Source organism: Bos taurus, chromosome 18 (assembly GCF_002263795.3).
Source record: "Bos taurus isolate L1 Dominette 01449 registration number 42190680 breed Hereford chromosome 18, ARS-UCD2.0, whole genome shotgun sequence".
Classification (NCBI taxonomy): Eukaryota; Metazoa; Chordata; class Mammalia; order Artiodactyla; family Bovidae; genus Bos; species Bos taurus.
The window spans coordinates 63,695,662-63,715,325 of record NC_037345.1 but is presented as its reverse complement, the minus strand read 5'-3'; the positions used below and the strand labels follow the sequence as shown (position 1 = coordinate 63,715,325).

General features: G+C 48.6%; 1 protein-coding gene across 1 annotated transcript; it reads right to left on the bottom strand.

The window, feature by feature from the left end:
• Nucleotides 1-1,018: 1,018 nt before the first annotated feature.
• On the bottom strand, nt 1,019-19,664 carry EDDM13 (epididymal protein 13). Its single transcript, XM_059877339.1, has 11 exons — nt 19,475-19,664; nt 17,544-17,561; nt 14,342-14,551; nt 13,909-13,935; nt 10,430-10,483; nt 10,050-10,067; nt 6,285-6,311; nt 5,481-5,507; nt 3,531-3,655; nt 2,730-2,767; nt 1,019-1,325 (listed from the first exon to the last, which is right to left on the bottom strand). Exons 1-11 carry the CDS (start codon nt 19,662-19,664, stop codon nt 1,301-1,303), a joined length of 759 nt encoding a protein of 252 aa, XP_059733322.1. The 3' UTR covers nt 1,019-1,300.

Here is a 19,664-nt window from a genome sequence, read left to right as displayed (position 1 = left end):
ACCCCGTGGACTGTAGCCCACCAGGCTCCTCTGCCCATGGGATTCTCCAGGCCAGAATACTGGAGTGTGTAGCCATTCCCTTCTCCACAGGCTCAAACTAAAAACAAAACAAAACCTCTGGTGCTATAGGACAACGTTGGCAAATGTGTGTACAATTACAGGTTTTAAAGTATTTTTCATTGCCCTTTTTATTTTTTTAAATAAAAAGTTTTCTGGTTGCGCCGGGTCTTCTTTGCTTCATGAGGGCTTTCTCTAGTTGTGATACGCAGGGGCTCTTCTTCGCAGTCCACGGGCTTCTCATTGCGATGGCTTTTCTTGTTCAAGGCGAGCGGGCCTTAGTAGTTGCAGGACGCTGGCTCTAGAGCTTGGGCTCAGTAGCTGTGGCGCACCAGCTTAGTTACGCCACAGAGTGTGGGATTTCCCCGGACCAGGGATGGAACCCATGTCCCTAGCATTGGCAGGCAGATTCTCATCCACTGCGCCACCAGGGAAGCCCTTCATTGCCCGTTTTAACCAACTTCTTGATGAACGAAACAACTGGTCCTCATCCAGGTGGTTAGATGTCTTACGCACTGTTAATATCCCAATTGTATAGAGAGTAAAAGGCGGCAGTGAAAACCAATCACCTCCGCAGAGCTTCAGTCCAGTAAAAGGTGGAGCTGGGATATGGAAAGGAGCCGACTTCTGTATCCTCCACTTAGAAAGCAAGCAGCACGGTAGAACCTCCTTCAAGGGTTGCCGCTAGAATTACGTGATAGATAGGGTTCTTAGCTTCTCTGGTGGCTCAGATGGTAAAGAATCAGCCTGCAATGCAGAAACCTGGGTTCGATCCCTGGGTCAGGAAGATCTCCTGGAGCAAGGAAATGGCAACCCACTCCAGTATCCTTGCCTGGAAATCCCATGGACAAAGGAGCCTGGGGGGCTACAATCCACGGGGTCACAAAGACTCAGACACGACTGAACGACTTCCACTGCCACCCCACACAGCTAAGTCTCGATGGAAGAACCAGGCATTCAGTCATTCAGCACATGTACCTTTTATTACAGAAACATTGCGGAAGGGTTGAAAAAGGCTAAAGAGGCGTTGTGGAGGAAACCACTGCAGATGCTCACTCAGCTTCTCTCAGTGCTTCTGCTCAGAGACCTTCTGGCCATGCCTCTGGGCAGACAGGTGCTATCCCTCAAAGGACTCGACTCATTACCCTCCAAATCGGCAGTCTAGGAACACGGAGGTTTCCCCAGAGGCCAGACTGACTAGCTGGGAGATGGAGGAGGGTTGAGCTGAGATGGAGAAGGGCGGTTAGAAGGCACAGCAGGGATTGTTTCTAAGGAAGGGAAGAAAGAAGAGGGAAATGTATTTAAGCATCAGTTTACATCCTGGACAGCTCTCTGCTCTGTGGACTCTGCTCACCTTGCGCCTCCAACCCACCAGACACGCTTCCCTAAACCTCGGCCGGCTGCTCCTCACCATCTCACTGTGCAAATATCTTCTCTTCAAAGAGAGGTTCTTCTGAACACTCAGTGGAAAAAGCTACGCCCTCCAGTTCCTGTCTGTCACAGCACCTTCAAGGAAGCTCAGGTGATTTATTCCCTGCCCTCCCACTAGGGGGCGTGCCTCACGAGCACAAGGACCTCCCCTGCTGCACCCCCAGCCTGGCACACTGGGGTGGCCTAGGGTTGCTGCAGGGGGTGAATATAAAAGGCTTGCTCTGGGCTCTGGGGGACAGGTCGAGCATCTCATTGCTCCCAGAGGGGCTCACGGTCTGCTGCAGAGGGTCTGAAAACTACCGCCCCAGGGGGTGACTCCAGCTCCCACCTGTTTTTACTTTTTATAGTTTTTAAAAATCGAGGGAAAACTCACATGACGTAAAATTCACCATTTAACCGTTTTTTAGCGAATCCAGAATTCATCATAGTGCAGTTACTCGATAAAAATGTACTGACTGCATTTCTCAATAAGTGAATCATAGAATTATCACATGACCCAGACTTTCTACGCCTAGGTGTGTACCCCCAAGGAACGGGAAACAGGTGTTCAAGGAAAAATTTTGTGTGTCAGTGTTCTTAGCAGCATATCAATAGCCAAAAGGTGGAGACAGCTCAAATGTCCTTCAACTGAAGAGTGAATAAATAGGCACATATCCGTGCAAAGGAATACTATTTGGTCATGAAAAATAAGTCCTGATACATGCTATAGCCTGGATAGCCTTAGAAAACATTATGCTAAGTGAATGAAGCCAGACACAAAAAGCCGCATAGTATGAGTCCATGTATATGAAATGTCCAGAGTAGTAAACCCAGAGAAGGAGAGAGAGAGATATGCTTAGTGGTTGCCAGGGCCTGGGAGGAGACACTGCTTATGGTTGCAGAGGTTCCTTTAGGGATGATGAAAAGTTTTCATCATCCCTAAAGCTAAATTGCCATGAGGATTGCACAGCATTGTGAGTGTACGAAACATCACTCACGGTAAATTTTATATTATCTGTATTCTGCCACAACTTAGAAAAAAAATCCCACATAACCTTTGAGGGAATTCATAAATGAATTCTTTCTGCTCTCCACATCCTTATCATTGGTAAGCTGTGGCTTGAGATTAGGGAGATGAACTTGAAACTTTCCATTCAACTCTGTGACTCTTCAGTTGACATTTCCAAACCCACCTGGGGAATTCGAACCAAGCCCCCACCCCCGCCCAGCAGTGGACAAGCCCTCTTCCCCGTGGGACATACCTGTTGTCCACCTGCGGGTCACAGTAATGGCAGTAACACTTGGGAGGTCGAAGAAGGGGGGGAGCGGAAGCAGAAAGAGATGGCGTTGGTGAGACGACTCTAACTCTCCCTCTATCCCGCCCCACGCCTCCTTTCTTTTTTCCTGCCTGCCTCCCTTTCCGCCCCCCACTCGGGGCAGGGGGTGACATCCGTGATCTGGTTGATCTCTTCAGCCTCCCCTCTTACTGCCCGATCCTCCAGCCAGTTCACTCCATCCCAGTAAACGACACGATGCTCTAACCTGGGGGTTTCTCAACCTCAGTACTCCTGGCACTTTGACCCAGGTCAGCCTTAGTTGTGGGTGTCGTCCTGTGGAAGCCACGCACCTCGTCTCTACCCACCGGATGCCAGTGGCACCTCCTCCCCGAGACGTGACAACCAGAAATGTCTCCAGGCGCTGCTGAGTGTCCCCTGGGTGGCAAAGTCACCCCCATTAAAGAATCACTGATCTAAGCAAGGGTGCAAGGCTGGGGCTCATCTCCTTGCCCCTTCCAGATTCCTCGTCTCTCACCCCAAATCCTGTAGCACTGCTCCTACAAGTGCGGCAGGGCGCTCCCCATCTTCACTGCCGTCCCCGACATCCTGCCCACACCTTGGATACCCGGCTCCTCCTCCCCTTCCTCTGCGCTCCCCCCACCCCCTCCTCCCTCCATCTGTTCACCCCCCTCCTCCCCCACGAGGTACGCAGCTCCTCCCTCCCTTCCTCTGTGCTCCCACTCTCTCCTCCTCCCTCTCCACCTTTAGGAACCCGGCTCTTCCTACCCAGTCTCCTTTATTGTAGGACACAAACAAGAAGGTGACCATCATATAGGCGCATCTCAGCCCATTCCATCCGGTTTTCTTCTTCAGCGGCTTCTTGGGGGTGGTGGCCGTTGGGAGGAACTTCACTGGGGAGATCCAAGTAGACATGACCAACGTGAAAGCCTGCCACCCCTCTGTGCGGACATCCTGCCTTTCCCACAACTCTGTCCACACAGATCTCCCTCTGAACCCCACACCCTCAATCTACCTGCTCCTCGGATTGAAATGTGGTCTATTGCTACCGGGTGCCCCCATCTCCCCTGTCCATCAGCAAGGCACCAGTCTCACATCTCCTCCTGATTGCCATTGCACCAGCCTTCTACTCCACAGTCCTCTCTCCCAGAGCAGCTCCCACTGGGGCCCACAGGGATCTAACACCAGATCTGACCCTGTCACCTCCTCATTCCAGACCCCATCTGGGGCACAAGCCCAGTTTTACTTGCTCAATATTCTTTCCCTCTTCTTTTCACAGTTTAAATTTTAAAGAAAGTGTTACATTACATTTTAATATTACATACAAAAAACCCTAATACTAATAAGATTTTTTTTAAAAAGGAGATGGCCCTTGAAAATTCCCGGAGTGGAGGAACCCAGGTGAGTCCTGGATGTTAAATTAAATCTAGCTTCTTTCAGGAACATAAGCAAAATTTAAGTCGTTTCTTTTAAATGTCTCTGATAATCATGAGAGGAACTTAAATCATCTCCCCCAAAATGGTTGAAGATAGTCCCCTTTTAACCAACCATTGTGCCCTCAGGAGACCCCATTGCAATAACCATCATTTTAAAACATAAACAATTTCCTCAATTTCACGTTATAAGCCACCCTGGGAAGAACACCCTGCCCCTGCATCTCATATCAGTTTTGAATTTGAAAGCTCCCAGTTTAAGAACTATTCTTCCTTGCACAATAAACTCTCCCTCAGTACTATTTTACTGATCTTGTGGTTTTAGCTCTGCTATTTCTGCATTTTTGACATGTATAACTCACCTCATTGAACAGGCCCTCTGGTCAAAAACCAGAACATTACCAGTGTAAAGGGAAAAATGAAATAAAAAAAAAAAAAGCTCTTAATTGAACTTTCAGGAAGGCACACCCCCTCCCCTTTTCTTGGAGAATTTGCTTCGTAGTTGTAATTCCTTTCTCTGTCCCTTCATCGTTGTTGTTCCGTTGCTAAGTCGTGTCCGACTCTTTGTGACCCCATGGTCTGCAGCACGCCAGGCTTCCTTGTTCTTCACCATCTCCCAGAGTTTGCGCAGACTCTTGTCCATTGAGTCAGTGATGCCATCCAACCACCTCATCCTCTGCCGCCCCCTCCTCCTGCCCTCAATCTTTCCCAGCATCAAGGTCTTTTCCAATGAGTCTTCACACCAGGTGGCCAAAGTATTGGAGCTTCAGCTTCAGCATCAGTCCTTCCGATGAATATTCAGGGTTGATCTCCTGAATAGAGATGGACTCGTTTGATCTCCCTGCTGTCCGAGGGACTCTCAAGAATCTTCTCCAGCATGATTTGAAAGCATCAACTATTCAGCGTCTTTAGCTGAATGTATGGAAATCTTTTTTTTTTTTTTTAATTTACTTATTTATTTGGCAGTGCTGGGATCAATTTCAACGTCCTTCTTCACCTCTAGGAACCGTTTTAGACCTCAGCGATCAACAGAAGAAGCGACTGAGAAAAACCAAGACGTTTCCCAGTCACGGCTCAGTGTGCTCGGTCTCCTTGGTACCAGGGGGCAGTACGAGGGGGCCGGGTGGTCTGAAGGCTTTTGCTGCCCCTCAGAAAGGCATCCTCTCTGGTTCTGAAGCCCAGACCTTGGCCACCTGAAACTGTGTCTCCTTAAGGCTTTGTCTTCACGCAGACCGAGGGAACTCACAGGCGTGTCGATGGAACAGGCGTGATGCCGTGCACCTACCTTCTTCCTTGCAGCCGCTTGATTCTTCTGAAAAGAGGAAGAGAAAGAGGCAAAGAAGGAAGGGAAGGAAGGAAGAGGAGGGGGGAAAAGGAAGAAAAGAAATCATCAACAAATTCTGAAATGAATGGAGACCGAACCATAAAGAGCAGTTCTGGGCACCCAGGTAAGGAGAGGCGAGAATGCGCCCGGCCCCTGGCAGTCACTGGTCTCAGGCACTACATGGCCTCGTGGCCTGTCCACCTGCTATTCCCTCTACCACCAACACCCTTCACCCACATGTGCTGGTGACTGCCTCCCTCACCTCCTCCAAGTCTTTGCTCAAAGTCACTTTCCCTGATCACCTTTTGAAAACGTATCCCTCTGTCCTGCCCTGCCTTCCCATCTCCCTTCCTCTGCGATCTTCACAGGGCTTAGCGTCCAACAGACTTCTAACCCACTATTTCTCTATTTATTCGTGTTCTTTCTCTTCTCATCAGTTCTATCTGGACGCAGATTTCTGACCTGTTCCTTACTGTGTCTCTAACACCAAGAACAGGCTGAGCACAGAGTGGCTAATATTAATTAGCATTTGTTGTTGGATGAATGAAAAAAAAAAGACACTTATCATGTTCAGATGATGATGATAAAGAGTGTAAGATTTCAACTAAAAATTGAGAAAGAAATTTAAAAAAACCCCAAGAGTGTAAGGTTTGATGCTATTTAAAGACTCTTCCAACATTAAAAAAAGAAAAGCTGAGAAGTCTATATTTTTGTGTCCAGGAGCAAAACCAAATGGTGGGGCCAATTAGCATGGTCACTACTTACCATTCAGCACCTGGAGGCTCAGCAAACCTGCGGAGACAATGTAGACATGGAATTGCCAAAGGCAGTGTGCTAAATGCCCTTAGACCAACAAGTGCAGCTGACGCACCCCGAGCTTCCTCTCACGTCTTCTCATCGGTTCCCCCTCAGGACGTTCATACTGCCTTAAAACTATCTGCCTGTCCCCTCATCAGTCTGTGTGGGGTTTATCTAGAGGTACAAGCATGTGAGGTTCATCTTTGGCTTTCCACCGCCCTGCGTGGTCCTATCCCATACGGAGAGTTAAAAAGAATATTCTTCCCAGGCTTCTTTGGTGGCTCAGTGGTAAAGAATCCGCCTACCAATGCGGGAGAGACACAGGCTTGATCCTCGGTCCAGGAAGATCCCACATGCCTAGGAGTATCTAAGCACCACCACTGTTGAGCCTGTGTTCTGGAGCCCAGGAACCATAGCTACTGAGCCATGCCCTGGAGTTCCTGCTCCACAACACAGGAAGACCACCGCAAGGAGAAGCCCGAGACCACCTCTAGAGAGTAGCCTGCACTCCCCTCGACTAGAGAAAACCACACACAGCCACGAAGACCCAGCACAGCTAAAAATAAATCTTTTTAAAGAAAAGAATTTTCTTTTCCCAAACAAACTTTCCATGCCAAAATCTCGGGGCATGCATGGAGTGAGATTATTTACCTAGGATCTCTGATGTCATCCATCCAGAAGAAAATGTGGTCCGGGAGGCAGGGTGGTGTTCAGGGTTGCAGACAAAGTCCAGAGTGTAGAGTCCAAGGGGCCGCGAGAGATGAGACCATAGAAGGAAAAAAAAAGTCATAAGATCAGAAGGTGGGGAGACTGGGAGCAGACGAGAACAGAGCCCAGGGAGGCGGTGCTGAGCCGTGAAGGGGAGAGTGTTGGAAGCCCCACCATGTGGGTTAGAGCGGAAATCTAGTGGCTGAAGGGGCTTCCCTGGTGGCTCAGTCGTCAGGAGTCCGCCTGCCGATGCAGGAGACGAGGGTTCTGTCCCTGGGTCAGGAAGATCCCCTGGGGAAGTGAATGGCAACCCACTCCAGTGTTCTTGCCTGGAGGATCCCATGGACAGAGGGGCCTGGCGGACTACAGTCCATGGGCTCGCAAAGAGTCGGACACGACTGAGCGACTGAACAACAGCACGTAGTGGCTTGAAGAATTGGTGCTGGATCAGAGTCAGGCTGGAAGGGCAGCTGCCACGCCTGCTCCACATATTTGCCATCACCATGTTGTAGGCCCCTGACACACATCAGGTGAATAATGCCTACCTGGTGCGGAAATGCAACAAAATGTATTAAACGTGCCCAGCGCCCAGGAAATCCTGAACTAATTTTCCTTACTGTCATCACTATAGTCATAAGAACCTTGCCCATGTCCCTGATTTGACCAGGGGCTTGGTTCTCATAAGACACCCCGCCTTTGAGAAAGTGAAAGTCATACAGCCATTTTTTTCCAGTTCCCGGATTAATAAAAAAACAGAAAGATTCTCTGATCAGTGAGGCCATGGCTGGGAAGGGATCCCATTGCAGAGACAAGAAAGGGAACAAGACAGAGGTGAGGACAATATGAAAAAAGAAACTCACGTTTCAGGACTGTCGAGGTGCGCGCGGTGGGGAGGAGAAGTTCCAGCGGGAGCCATTGGGCATCAACAGAAAAGGAAGAGGCTGAGAAGGCGTGACTGGCTTTCCCGGCTCATCCCACCCTGCTGGCCCTCCGGAGAGACCCTCCCATCACGGTGGGATGAGGGTGCCCCCAGATCTCATGGGCGGCCAGGGGCCAGGGTGGGGACTCTGCCTGCTTCTGCTACACTTGCGTCCTTTGGAGTCCTGATTATCCAGGTGGACAGACTCCCCAGACACCCATATTCCTTGAGCGTTGGTCCCCCAGAGATGAGGAAGGTCCTCAGAAGATGCCCTGCCCCACTCTTATCTCCTTTCTCTCCTGAGAGGTCAGGAGGGAGGAAGCTTGGGCAAAGAGGAAGCCGTGGCTTTGAGCTCCTCCTCATTCAACTGTCCTCTCCACAAATACGCACAGCTCAGAACGTTCTTGCATTCTGGGGCTGTGGTCCTCGGCTTCTGCTAAAATCTGGAGGCCTTGATGGCCGTGCTCTCACACACCCAGTCACACATACAGCCTCAGACCCACCCCTGCCTCCCACAAACTCTGGGGATTATCCGTGCTGTCTCAGGGGGCCTGTGGACCCCGGTGAGTCAGTCTGAGCCCCCTTCAGAGTCAAGAGTGATAGATGGACACCCTGTTAGCAGAGGGCCTCTCTCAACCCAGGTCCCCAGGTGAGAACAGTCCCAAAGATTCCCTTCTCTTTTTTGTTTACTTTTTTTGTCTCAGTGGCTGAAAACACCCGAATTACCACAGAAAAGGAAGAATAACTCACTTTTTACTGGAAGGTGCAGCAGGACCAGAAATCAGGGGGTCAACATGGAAAAAAGTGAGCAAGAGAGTAGAATCAAATACACACACACCCCCAGCACATTCCTTTATTCACTCATTAAACACTCTTCAAGTTATTTGTAAGCTTTTATTGTGCACTAATTATAGACTTGCAAAAACACTGCAAAAATAGTACCAGAGAGGGTTGCCCTTTCCTCCTCCAGGGGATCTTCCCAAACCAGGGATTGAACCCACATCTCCTGCATTGGCAGGCAGGTTCTTTACCACTGAGCCACCAGGGAAGCCCCAGTCGGGGGAGCCATGCCTTAAAACTAGGGTTCCGTCTGGCACAGAGTGCCATGGTGAGGATTCAGTAGTATCATAGAGGTAGATGCTCCAATGTTGGTTCTCCTCCACCCCTTCCCATTAGCAAAAATAACATCCATCAGCCATAGAAGGGAGCTCTCTTTTGCTTCAAGAATAGTAGTAGAGCCCGTGTGTGTTAGACAGGTTTCTAGGTCATGGGTGTGAGCGGTGGACAAGACCCTGCCCTGGAGGCACAATAGAGATCGGAGAGAGGGGTGCTTCGCCAGCTCACCTGACCTGGGGGGCATACGTCTGTCTTCCTTAGAATGTGGCCCCCACTCTCTAACGAGCATGGCCCCTTTCTCTCCCAAGAACCACCAAACTTTTCCTTCTGGAAGGTAGGCCCTTTTTCATGGGAGCAATTTACACACCAAAGGAGAGCAACATCGCTGAGACCCAGGGCTGTGCCAGAGCTGGCTTGCAAGAGATGGTTGTTAAATTTGCAAAATGTTCGCAAGCCACTGCCAAGCCTAATTAGTGGCTTCAGATCAGCCCAGAGCTAAAGCATTTACACCACAGAAATTGGCAATGGTTGCAAACCAGGGCTCCCCTCCCCACCCTCTCCCCACAGAAATGGTTGTTAAATGTTACAAGCACAGCCTGACTGCAGCCCATTTGCAACAGTTTTGCTTTTGACCCCAAAACAGTATCTAAATGCCAGCCCGGCACCAACACTTCCCCCCACTGTTTTTTTCCACTTCAGCTTGTTTTGTTTTGTTTTTGGCTGCACTGTGGGACATGCAGGATCTTAGTTCTCCAATTAAGGCTGAAACCCAATAGAGTCCTAAGCCCTGGACCACCAGGGAATTTCCCCTCCCCTGAATTTTTAATGAGGAAATCCCACAGACAGAGGAGCCTGGTGGGCGGCAGTCCACAGGGGGTCACAAAAGAGTCAGATAACTGAGCGACTGAACAACAACAAGTTGTAATCCCAGAGAGGGTTACAGGAATGTCATCTCAAGGACACAGACTCGGGATTGAAAAAGCACTTACTTTCTTCCTCTGTTCTGTCTGGAGGCGAGGGTGCAGGCAGCCAGGTTCCAACAGAGGTGCAGAGGGAAGACAGAGATCAGCGTTAAGACACCATGAAATAAGGACACTGCAAAATGAGACTCCCTGACCGGTCAGAGGAGACAGAGGCAGAGGCGCTACTGGACACGAGGCGGGTGGGGGCTCGGGCATTGCCTCTCTCTCTCTAAGTATCGGTGGGGCCTCTAGTGTGTGCAGGGTGCGTGGGCTGCACGGAAAGCGAGAGGAGAAGGGTCTTACTCTCGGGGAGCGCGAGCGAGCGGAGGCCAGAGAGGTGGCCTCGAGAGTCAGAAACCCATCCGGGGCAGGGCTAGGGTTTCGGGGTGCGGCCGGAACCTGCTGACCTTGTGGGGGTGCCAGGGAAGGCGTCTTGGAGGAACTGTCACGGAGTCTGACACCTGAAAGATGAGGAGGGGTTAGCCGGGTGAAGACCTGTGGAGGGGAGAGACAGAGATGCGTTCCCGGCGGTGGGACAGTCCTGGGTGGGAAGGAGTCTGGAGCTTCGGAAGGATGGAGAGAGACCTGCTGAGGGGACACGGCAGGCAAAGATGACCGGCAGACAAGAACGTCCAGAGTTAGATGACGCCCGGCCCTGTGGGTCACTTTAAAGACCTCGGGCTTCATCCTAAGAATGATGGGCGATCAGGGAAAGACGTGGACCCAGCACTTGGGCAACTTACCCCATCTCTCTAGGGCTTGCTTTTCTCATAAAAGTGCAATTATAACGGGACAACAGATTGTCCTGCTTGGAGGACTTGAAAGGGGTTCACTGGGTGAGAGTGTTTTAATGCTGAAACTGGGCATGTCCTGGGCGCACAGAGTCACTCTGGATTACAATGGGATCCACCCGTCTCACAGGGGTGATGAGGCTTAAAATAACTGATCCAAGCAGAGCCCTGAAATGTACTGGCTTTTCCAAGATGCTCCATGAAAGGTTTTTAAAGAATTTTGTTTTGATGTGGATCATTTTTTAAATCTATGGAATGTGTTACAATATTGTTTTCTGTTTTGGCTTTTGGGCCTCGAGGCATTTGAGACCTTGGGTCCCTGACCAGGGATGGAACCCACGGCCCTGGCATTGGAAGGCAAAGTCTTGCTAACCACTGGACCACAAGGGAAGTCCCACATGACATTTTTGTTAGTTACCACTTAGCCTCGGAAGCTCTGCCTCTTTCTGGCTGTCAGTTTTCATGTCTCTACAGATGGTTTCCGGTCTGTGAGCCATGACTATGGCCTCTGTAGTTGCTGTTTAGTTGCTCAGTCGTGTCTGACTCTTTGCGACCCCATGGACTGCAACCTGCTAGGCTCCTCTGTCTGTGGGATTCTCCAGGCAAGAATACTGGAGCAGGTTGCCTTGCCCTCCTCCAGGGGATCTTCCTGACCCAGGGATTGAAGCTGGGTCTCCTGCATTGGCAGATGGATTCTTTACCACTGAGCCACCAGGGAAGTCCTGACTATATGGCTTTATCCACACTCAACTCTGGATCTGAGGTTATTTTAGGTTATTTTACCTAATAATGTCTATCTGACATTGATCTTTGCCTTATAGCCATGTCGTATGTTGACTAAGAAGTGTGTTTCGCTATTTGTGAAGTCTGGCTGTCTTCCAAGGAGGGAGGTCTTGGCCCATAAAGCTCTGATATTTCTTAATGGAGAGGATTCTTCGAGGGTAGGAGTTAGGGAGTCCTGTGTTATTCAGCTTGTGAGAAGGAAAAGGTCTTGGAATTCCACAGGCAGTGTGGGAAGAAGGAAAATGGGAGATGAGAAGAGAGAGAGAGTGAGCAGAGATGGGAGAAGACCATCTATCTGCTCAGGGCTCTGGCTCTTCTGCACGCTCTCGTTTCATCGAGGCTCGTTACTCATAGGTCTCAGCCGATTTCTCATGGGAACCGGTGAAGGAGGGTTCTGTTTCCACGTTGATGGGAACGCAGAGAAAGCACAGAGCTCTTCAGCAGCCCAAGGGGAGAGAAGTGAGAAACTGTTATCTTTGAAAGAGCAGAAGCAGTGAGGAGGGCTGTGGACTCCAGGAGCCCTGGACAAACGGGATGCAGGGAGCTGAGCCCACTTCAACCAGCTCCCTAGTACCTGAGTTTTTCCTAGATTTAATTATAACATCATATATTTTTTATAACATATAAAATGTTATAGTTTATTATAACATTAGGAAGCATCCCTTATAGTGTGGATTACTAGCCCTACTCTATGGGAGAACAGAACACACTTGCCCCAGGGTCCCATATGCTGGTAAAGAACAGAGCTGGCTTGAAACGCCAGGCATATCTACCCCTGGAAGTCCAGTTCCCATCTCCGTCTCCCTGGAGCTCCAGATCCAAGCGTGCCCTGTGCACTGGGACAGGAGCCCCTGGGGATGGCGGGAAAGGTCTCAGGTGGACACAGATTCACTATCACTCCTTTGGAGTCACATGGTGAGAATATGGAATCTAATATCGAATTCACTTTACAATTCTCTTTCTTCTCAAAAGTCTCAAAATGATGCTAACTTGTCCAGAAGCTCTCTCTAATGTTCTCTGGTCTTCCTTTCCACTGAAGAGAGAACCATCTTCAGACTAAGACCCTCAGCAGTCATCAGTATCGCTATAATTAATACTTTATTTCCATTGTTTCATTATGTCTACTTTTGCAGTTATCTTCTTAGAATATTCTTTGACATTGCCCTTCTTTGGGATTGGAATGAAAACTGACCTTTTCCAGTCCTATGGCCACTGCTGAATTTTTCAAATTTTCTGGCACATTGAGTGCAACACTTTAACAGCATCATCTTTTATTAGTTTAAATAGCTAAGCTGGAATTCCAGCACCTCCACTAGCTTTTTTCATAGCAATGCTTCCTAAGGCCCACTTGACTTCACAATCCAGGGTGTCTGGCTCTAGGTGAGTGACCACACCATTGTGGTTACCGGGTCATTAAGACTTTTTTTTGTATGGTTCTGTGTATTCTTCCCACCTCTTCTTAATCTCATCTCCTTCTGTTAGGTCCTTGACACTTCTGTCCTTTATTGTGCCCATCCTTGCATGAAATGTTCCCTTGGTATCTTCAATTTTCTTGAAGAGATCTCTGTGGCTTAGTCACTAAGTCCTTTTAAAGTGCAGTCCTTTACTGGAAAACATGAATGATGGCATTGGACTGGATAGTAGTAGATACAGCAGGAACTTCTGCTGGGGTTCAGCCTCTCTACCTGTGAACACGGGGGCCAGTTTTTTCATCCATCCCATTGTGAAAAATCAGAAAGCTAGATGCTATCCCATGTTGCTGAAGGTGTGGGAAAATTAGCATGCTTGTAGGCGGCTTATGGAACTGTAAATTTGTTAAACCTCTGTCCAGATTTAAAAGACCTCTGTTCTTTGGCCCAGTCATTTGAGTCATGACCTCAGAACGTTGAAGATATACGTATCTAAGCGTATTTCCTGTAAGAACACACAGGAGACGAGTAGTGGCGGCTGTTTCAAGACAGTAGAACTGGGAATAGGACAGACAGGAAGATTTTGGCTCTCATTTTATGTCCCTACAACTTTTCTCATGAGCATATATCTTTTACAACTTAAAACAATCTACCGCATGATATTTCTCATGCAAAATTCTAGTGCTCTCATTCTACACTAATAAAAATTTCCATTACCTTAAAACTCTAAGAGACAAAACGTGATCATATACAGTCTGAATGGTTCTTCCGAAATAAATAAAACATGAATAAACGAAACACTGAATTTAAATAAATAACTAAAAACACAAAAGACTCCATAAATCTGCATTACCTTTTAGACAAGAGAAGAGAAACGCCAGAGAAGACAAAATTCTCACTTACCATCCACTGACAGCCTGCTCATCATACCTGGGGAAGAAGACATAACGAAAGATGTGCAAATGCAACAGAAGGAAATACACCTAATTAGTGAATTTCCCCCATGCAATGGATTTAAGAAGCTCTCTCCTTTGGAAAGTATGGCTATGAGAGCTCGGGCATGACTTAGGGCCTCCTCATTATTCCCATCATCCCTTTTTCCAGCTCCATCACTGCTAGCAGACATCAATGTCTCTAATCTAATTTCTGGGTTTTGTGTGTGTCTGTTTTCCATCAGTCTCTGAGTTCCTAAAGAGTGAGCATATGTGATCCATCTTTGGGTTTCCATCACCCAAGCATGGCTCCAGACACATGTCAAATGCCCAGAAAATCTTGCTCAGAGTTTCCCCCCAAAGTTCACAGTCTGAGGGCATCTTGAATGTGGTGAGGTACTTACCTACGATTCCTGAGAGCAGTCGATCCAGAGTTGGCACGGTGGTGGAGGATACAGACGTGATACAGAATGGTGGGACCAGGGACCACGGAGAGGAAGCCATGAGTAGAAAACCAAAAGTAAGATCAGATGCCGGGAGCTGGGACAGACGTGGAAATAGAGTCCACTGTGGGCGCGGGGAGCGGTTAGGTGAGATTATTGAGAGTGGCTTTGTGTTTGATTTCAGGGAGGTTTAAGTGAGCGGGGGGTGGGGGTGGTGGACACAGTCATGGGCCATTCTTCAGCCAGGTAGGAGAGAGAGAAAGACACTATTCTTCACTGACTCTAGAAAAAAGCCCAACACTCCTTCCTTATACTGATTTTACACCAACCCTCCCAGGTTAGCGAATTGTCCTCATGTTGTCAATGAGAATAGCTGAAGCTCTGAGATATTGTATTAATTTTTGAAGCCCCACACAGTGGATGAGTGAAAGCGAAAAAATTCAAACGTAGATCTCTCCAGCTTCCTCTATAAACTTCTATTTCCTCACCCACAAGATGAGTATGTTAATATCCATCTCAGGGTTGGGGTTAAGTTGTCTATATACTGATAACAATAACAAGCTTACATGGAGATGATTGCATGTATGTCCATGGTGAGGGGCATGGAGACAGAAGAAGGACGAATTATGTGTGCTAAGTCACTTCAGTCGTGTCCAACTCTTTGTGACTCCATGGACTGTAGCCCACCAGGCTCCTCTGTCCATGGGATTCTCCAGGCAAGAATACTGGAGTGGGTTGCCATTTCCTCCTCCACAGATCTCAGATAGACCTGAATTGAGCTCTACAACCAAATGGCTTTCCTTTAGTCACAAGTGGACCACAGAAATGTGCTCAATTTCTGATCAACTAGTTTTTACAGGGGAAGGAGAGAGGGATGCAGTATTTTCTTTTCATCAAGATATCCAGTCTCAACCTTTTATGTCTCTAGATTAGAAGCTGGGCTGTGGACAGTCACAAGAAGAAAGGTCCTTGAAAGGCAGGCAAAAATTACCCCGTCAGCTAAGGGCAATCAGAGCCCAAAGGGAGAGAGAGTGAACAAAAATGTCACCTTTCAGCACTGTTGACTCGGTGCAAACAGCAGGAAGGAGAGGTTCAAAGGTGGCCGGTGGGGATCAGAGAGAAGGTGAAATGCATTAATTCATCCTTTATACCCCGTTGCATCCCCCAGGTTCCAGGACAGGATGGGGACCCAGAATGAGAAGCTGTGCCTTGTTCTAAGAGCCATAGACCTCTTTGTGCGTCGTGCTCAGTCACTCAGTCATGTCTGCGACCCCATGGACTCTGCGACCCCATGGACTGTAGCCTGCCAGGCCCCTCTGTCCACGAGATTCCCCAGGCAAGAAGGCTGGAGTGGGTTGCCATTTCCTTCTCCAGGGGATCTTCCCGACCCAGGGATGGAACCAAAGTGTTTCTTTACCCCTGAGCCCTCAGGGAAGCCCATAGGCCTCTTTAGAGACACATTTACCCCAGAGGTCAAGAAACCCTGAGCTACCATGGTCTGGGGCATCCAACCACCCACCCCCCTTACACCTGAGTCTCCGGAGGGTGGCAGACAAGGGTCTCCATGACAACCGATAGTCAGAGACCAGGATGGTTAATACTTGGCAAGGAGGGAGCCTTGGCCAGCCTGCACCCTATTTCTCTCATCTACAACCCACCAATGAATCTGCACAATGCAGTCCAGGCGGGTTGTACGTGTTAGAGCACAGAGTCTTACTGAAAATCTGACTGAAGCTATGAAGTCCACATTCCCAGAAAACCACCGAGATTCTGTCTCTCACACCCAGTTTTGCACAAGATTACAGAGGCTGGTCGACCTCCCCGAAGTCCATCTGGTTGGCCCCAGGGATCTGCAGGCTCTGGGTTTGGAGCCACGCTGAGATTGAGAGCATCCTGTGAGCTGCCCAGGTCGAAAAGCCATCCCCCTGTCCCCTGTCCCCCTTCCTCCTCCGGTTGAAGGGCTCCCTAGTTACATAGGGAGAAGGAGATAAGACTTACATTTGACTGGAAAAGGGCAACAAGACCAGGAGTCAGGGGATCAACATGGAAGAAAAAAGCAAGAGAGAAGTTTGAATTAACAGTCATTTATCCACCTCAGATGATTTCTGCATGCGTTCCTTTCTTCCTTCATCTGAAAGTGAAAGTCACTCAGTCGTGTCGGACTCTTTGTGGCCCCATGGACTATACAGTTCATGGGATTTTCCAGGCCAGAATACTGGAGTGGGTATTTCCCTTCTCCAGGGGATCTTGCCAACCCAGGGATCCAACCCAGGTCTCCCGCATTGCAGGCGGATTCTCTACCAGCTGAGCCACCAGGGAAGCCCGAGATAGGATGGGGCCCCAGAATGAGAAGCTGTGTCTTGTTCTAAGAGCCACTCTGTGTGTGCACTCAGTCTTCCTTCATTTAGCCTAGCCTATCCTTAAGAGGTGGAGGGATTTCATGAGAGACTGTTTTTTTGTAGTTTGTCATGTACAGTTAGACAAAGATCAAACAGCTCGGTTACACTATTGGCAAGGATGTTGAGAACTCTACTTCTTTTTTAAAAACTTTTAATTTTGTATTGGGGTATAGCCAACCCACAATGTTGTGATAGCTTCAGGTAAACAGCGAAGGGACTCAGGCATACATATACATGTGTCCATTCTCCCCCAAACCCCGCTCCCATCCAGGCTTCCACGAGACACTGAGCAGAGTTCTCTGTGCTGTACAGTAGGTCCTTGTTGGTTCTCCATTTTAAATACATCAGTGTGTCCATGTCCATCCAAACCCCCTAACTATCCCTTCCCCTCATTCTTCTTCCAGCAACCGTAAATTCGGAGAACACTTCTTTAGCATTACAGTTTTGTAAATGAATCTTAGAGATAGATTTTATTTATATATGTGTGTGTGTCAGAATATAACTCTAGTAAAAATATTCCAACTATTCTTTCTTTCTGATAAGAGCTCTCCATTCACCCACTGGGCCTGTCTTCTCCAGACAAAAGGATGAATGAACAGCCCTTTGGGCAGCAGGCATCACCAGAAGACAGAGATGTCAATGGCTTGCTTCCCCCAAGATGAAGCCCACTTTTCCCCAGAATCCCCAGAGGGGTCCTAAAATCTACATGAGTCTGAGAGGAACTGGCTATGGGAATACAGACTTGGGATGTCCACAGTTCTTACTTTTTTCTTCAGTTGCAACTGGAGGTGAAAGTGTTAGGCCATCCGGATCCCAGCAGGAACAGGAAGAAGGGAGCAGGGAGAGAATTCAGCATTAGACTCAGATCACTGCAGTGCCCAATGAGCCCAGAGCTGAAAGTGTCACTGGAGATGCACTAACCCATCCAGTCTATCAGTAAAGCTACTTAAGTCCACACATCCTTCTTGCCACCCATTATCCATCTATCCATCCATTTACTTGTTCACCATCCATTGATTTATCCATCTAACCATCATCCATTCATCATCTGTCCATCCTGCCATCCATTCATTATCCATCCATCCTTCCATCCACCCATTCACCATCCATCCTTCCTTCCATCCACCTGTTCACCATCCATCCATCCTTCTATCCACCCATTCACCATCCATCCTTCCATCCTTCCACCCATCATCCATCTATCCTTCCATCCATCCATCCACCCATTCACCATCCATCCATCCTTCCATCCACACATCCACCCATTTACCATCCTTCAATTTACCATTTAACCGTCATCCATTTGTCATCCATCCATCCTTCCATCCACCCATTCACCATCCATCCATCCTTCCATCCACCCGTTCACCATCCTTCAATTTACCATTTAACCATAATCCATTTGTCATCCATCCATCCTTCCATTCATTCATCATCCATCTATCCTTCCATCCATCCATCCAACCATTCACCATCCATCAATTTATCCATCTAGCCATCATCCACCCGTCATCCATCCATTCTCCTGCATCATCCATCCATCCAACATTCACTAGCCACATATACTGGCCACTGGTCTGTGCTCGATGATGGGGGTGCAGGTGAATTAGACTCAATTCCTGCTATGTAGGCATTTGTGACACTGGTGGGGAGCGAGATGCTGGTACAAGAGAAAATAAGACATCACAAACCCTGCTCTCATGGGACCTGTGACCCATGGAGGTCTTGCACAACTTACAGGCTCTTCACACTTAGCATGTCCAAAAGAGAACTTGTGGCCATCCCCCTTCCACCCATCAAAAGATAAGCTGTTACTTTTTGTTGTTAAAATAAATATCTGTGCATTTGTATTGATATAATTACTTGAATAAATAAAAAGAACAGACGCATTGAGTCTTCCTCACAGAAGCATTCCAACGGATACATGTAGCAGAAATAAGAGAAATAGAAAATCACCATTGTGCAAATACTACAGCAATCATTTTGGCAGACAAGATCCACAGATGGATGCTGCAATTCGTGGGGGGAAAGTTTGAGGAGGAATAGAATATCTGCGAAGTTCCCAGTGATATCAGCCAGATTATCTACCAATTATAAAGGCGAAAATAGTAGCTGGTTGGTGATCAAACTTAACATCACGGGTAGTAAGACACCTCGCCAACACGCCATCTCTGATAAAGCGTGTTGAGGACAGGTTAGCACCACTTCTGCGGGGCAGTCACTCCCACCCCCGGTGCCACAGACTGTTGGGAGTGCTCAGTTATGTCCCATTCGTTGCGACCCCATGAACTGTAGCCCGCCAGGCTCCTCTGTCCACGTGATTTCCCAGGCAAGAATACTGGAGTGGGTTGCCATTTCCTCCTCCAGGGGAGTCTTCTCGACCCAGGGTTTGAACCTGAGTTTCTGGCATCTCCAGCCTTGGCAGGTGGATTCTTTTTACTACCACACCACCTAAGAAGTCAGTGATTTAACCAGGGTTCAGACACAAGTCTGTGTGTCTCCAAGGGCAGGAGCCATGATACCTTGCCCACCCCTCCATCTTCACCAAGGAAAGGGGAATTGAGAATTTCTAAACAGGGAGTGGGAAGGAGCCTGGACTTGGACCCGAGGAGGCTCTCTGAGGCCAGCCACCAGGCCCCCGCCCGTGGTAAGAAGAAACAGAGGAGGGGGAGAGGGCAGGAGGAGCTGGGCTTACCTTCTCGGGGGATGCAGGCATCTGCCAGTCCCAGGAAAAGCAGAATCAGCAAGAACATCTTCAGAGAGGGCCCTGACTTGTGGACAGTGGGCTTGTGGGTTGGGGTGGATGAGCTCCTTTCAGGACCAATGAGACTCTGGTCACTCACTGTTCTCTCAGATTCCAAGGGTGAAGCTAACTGCCCACACAT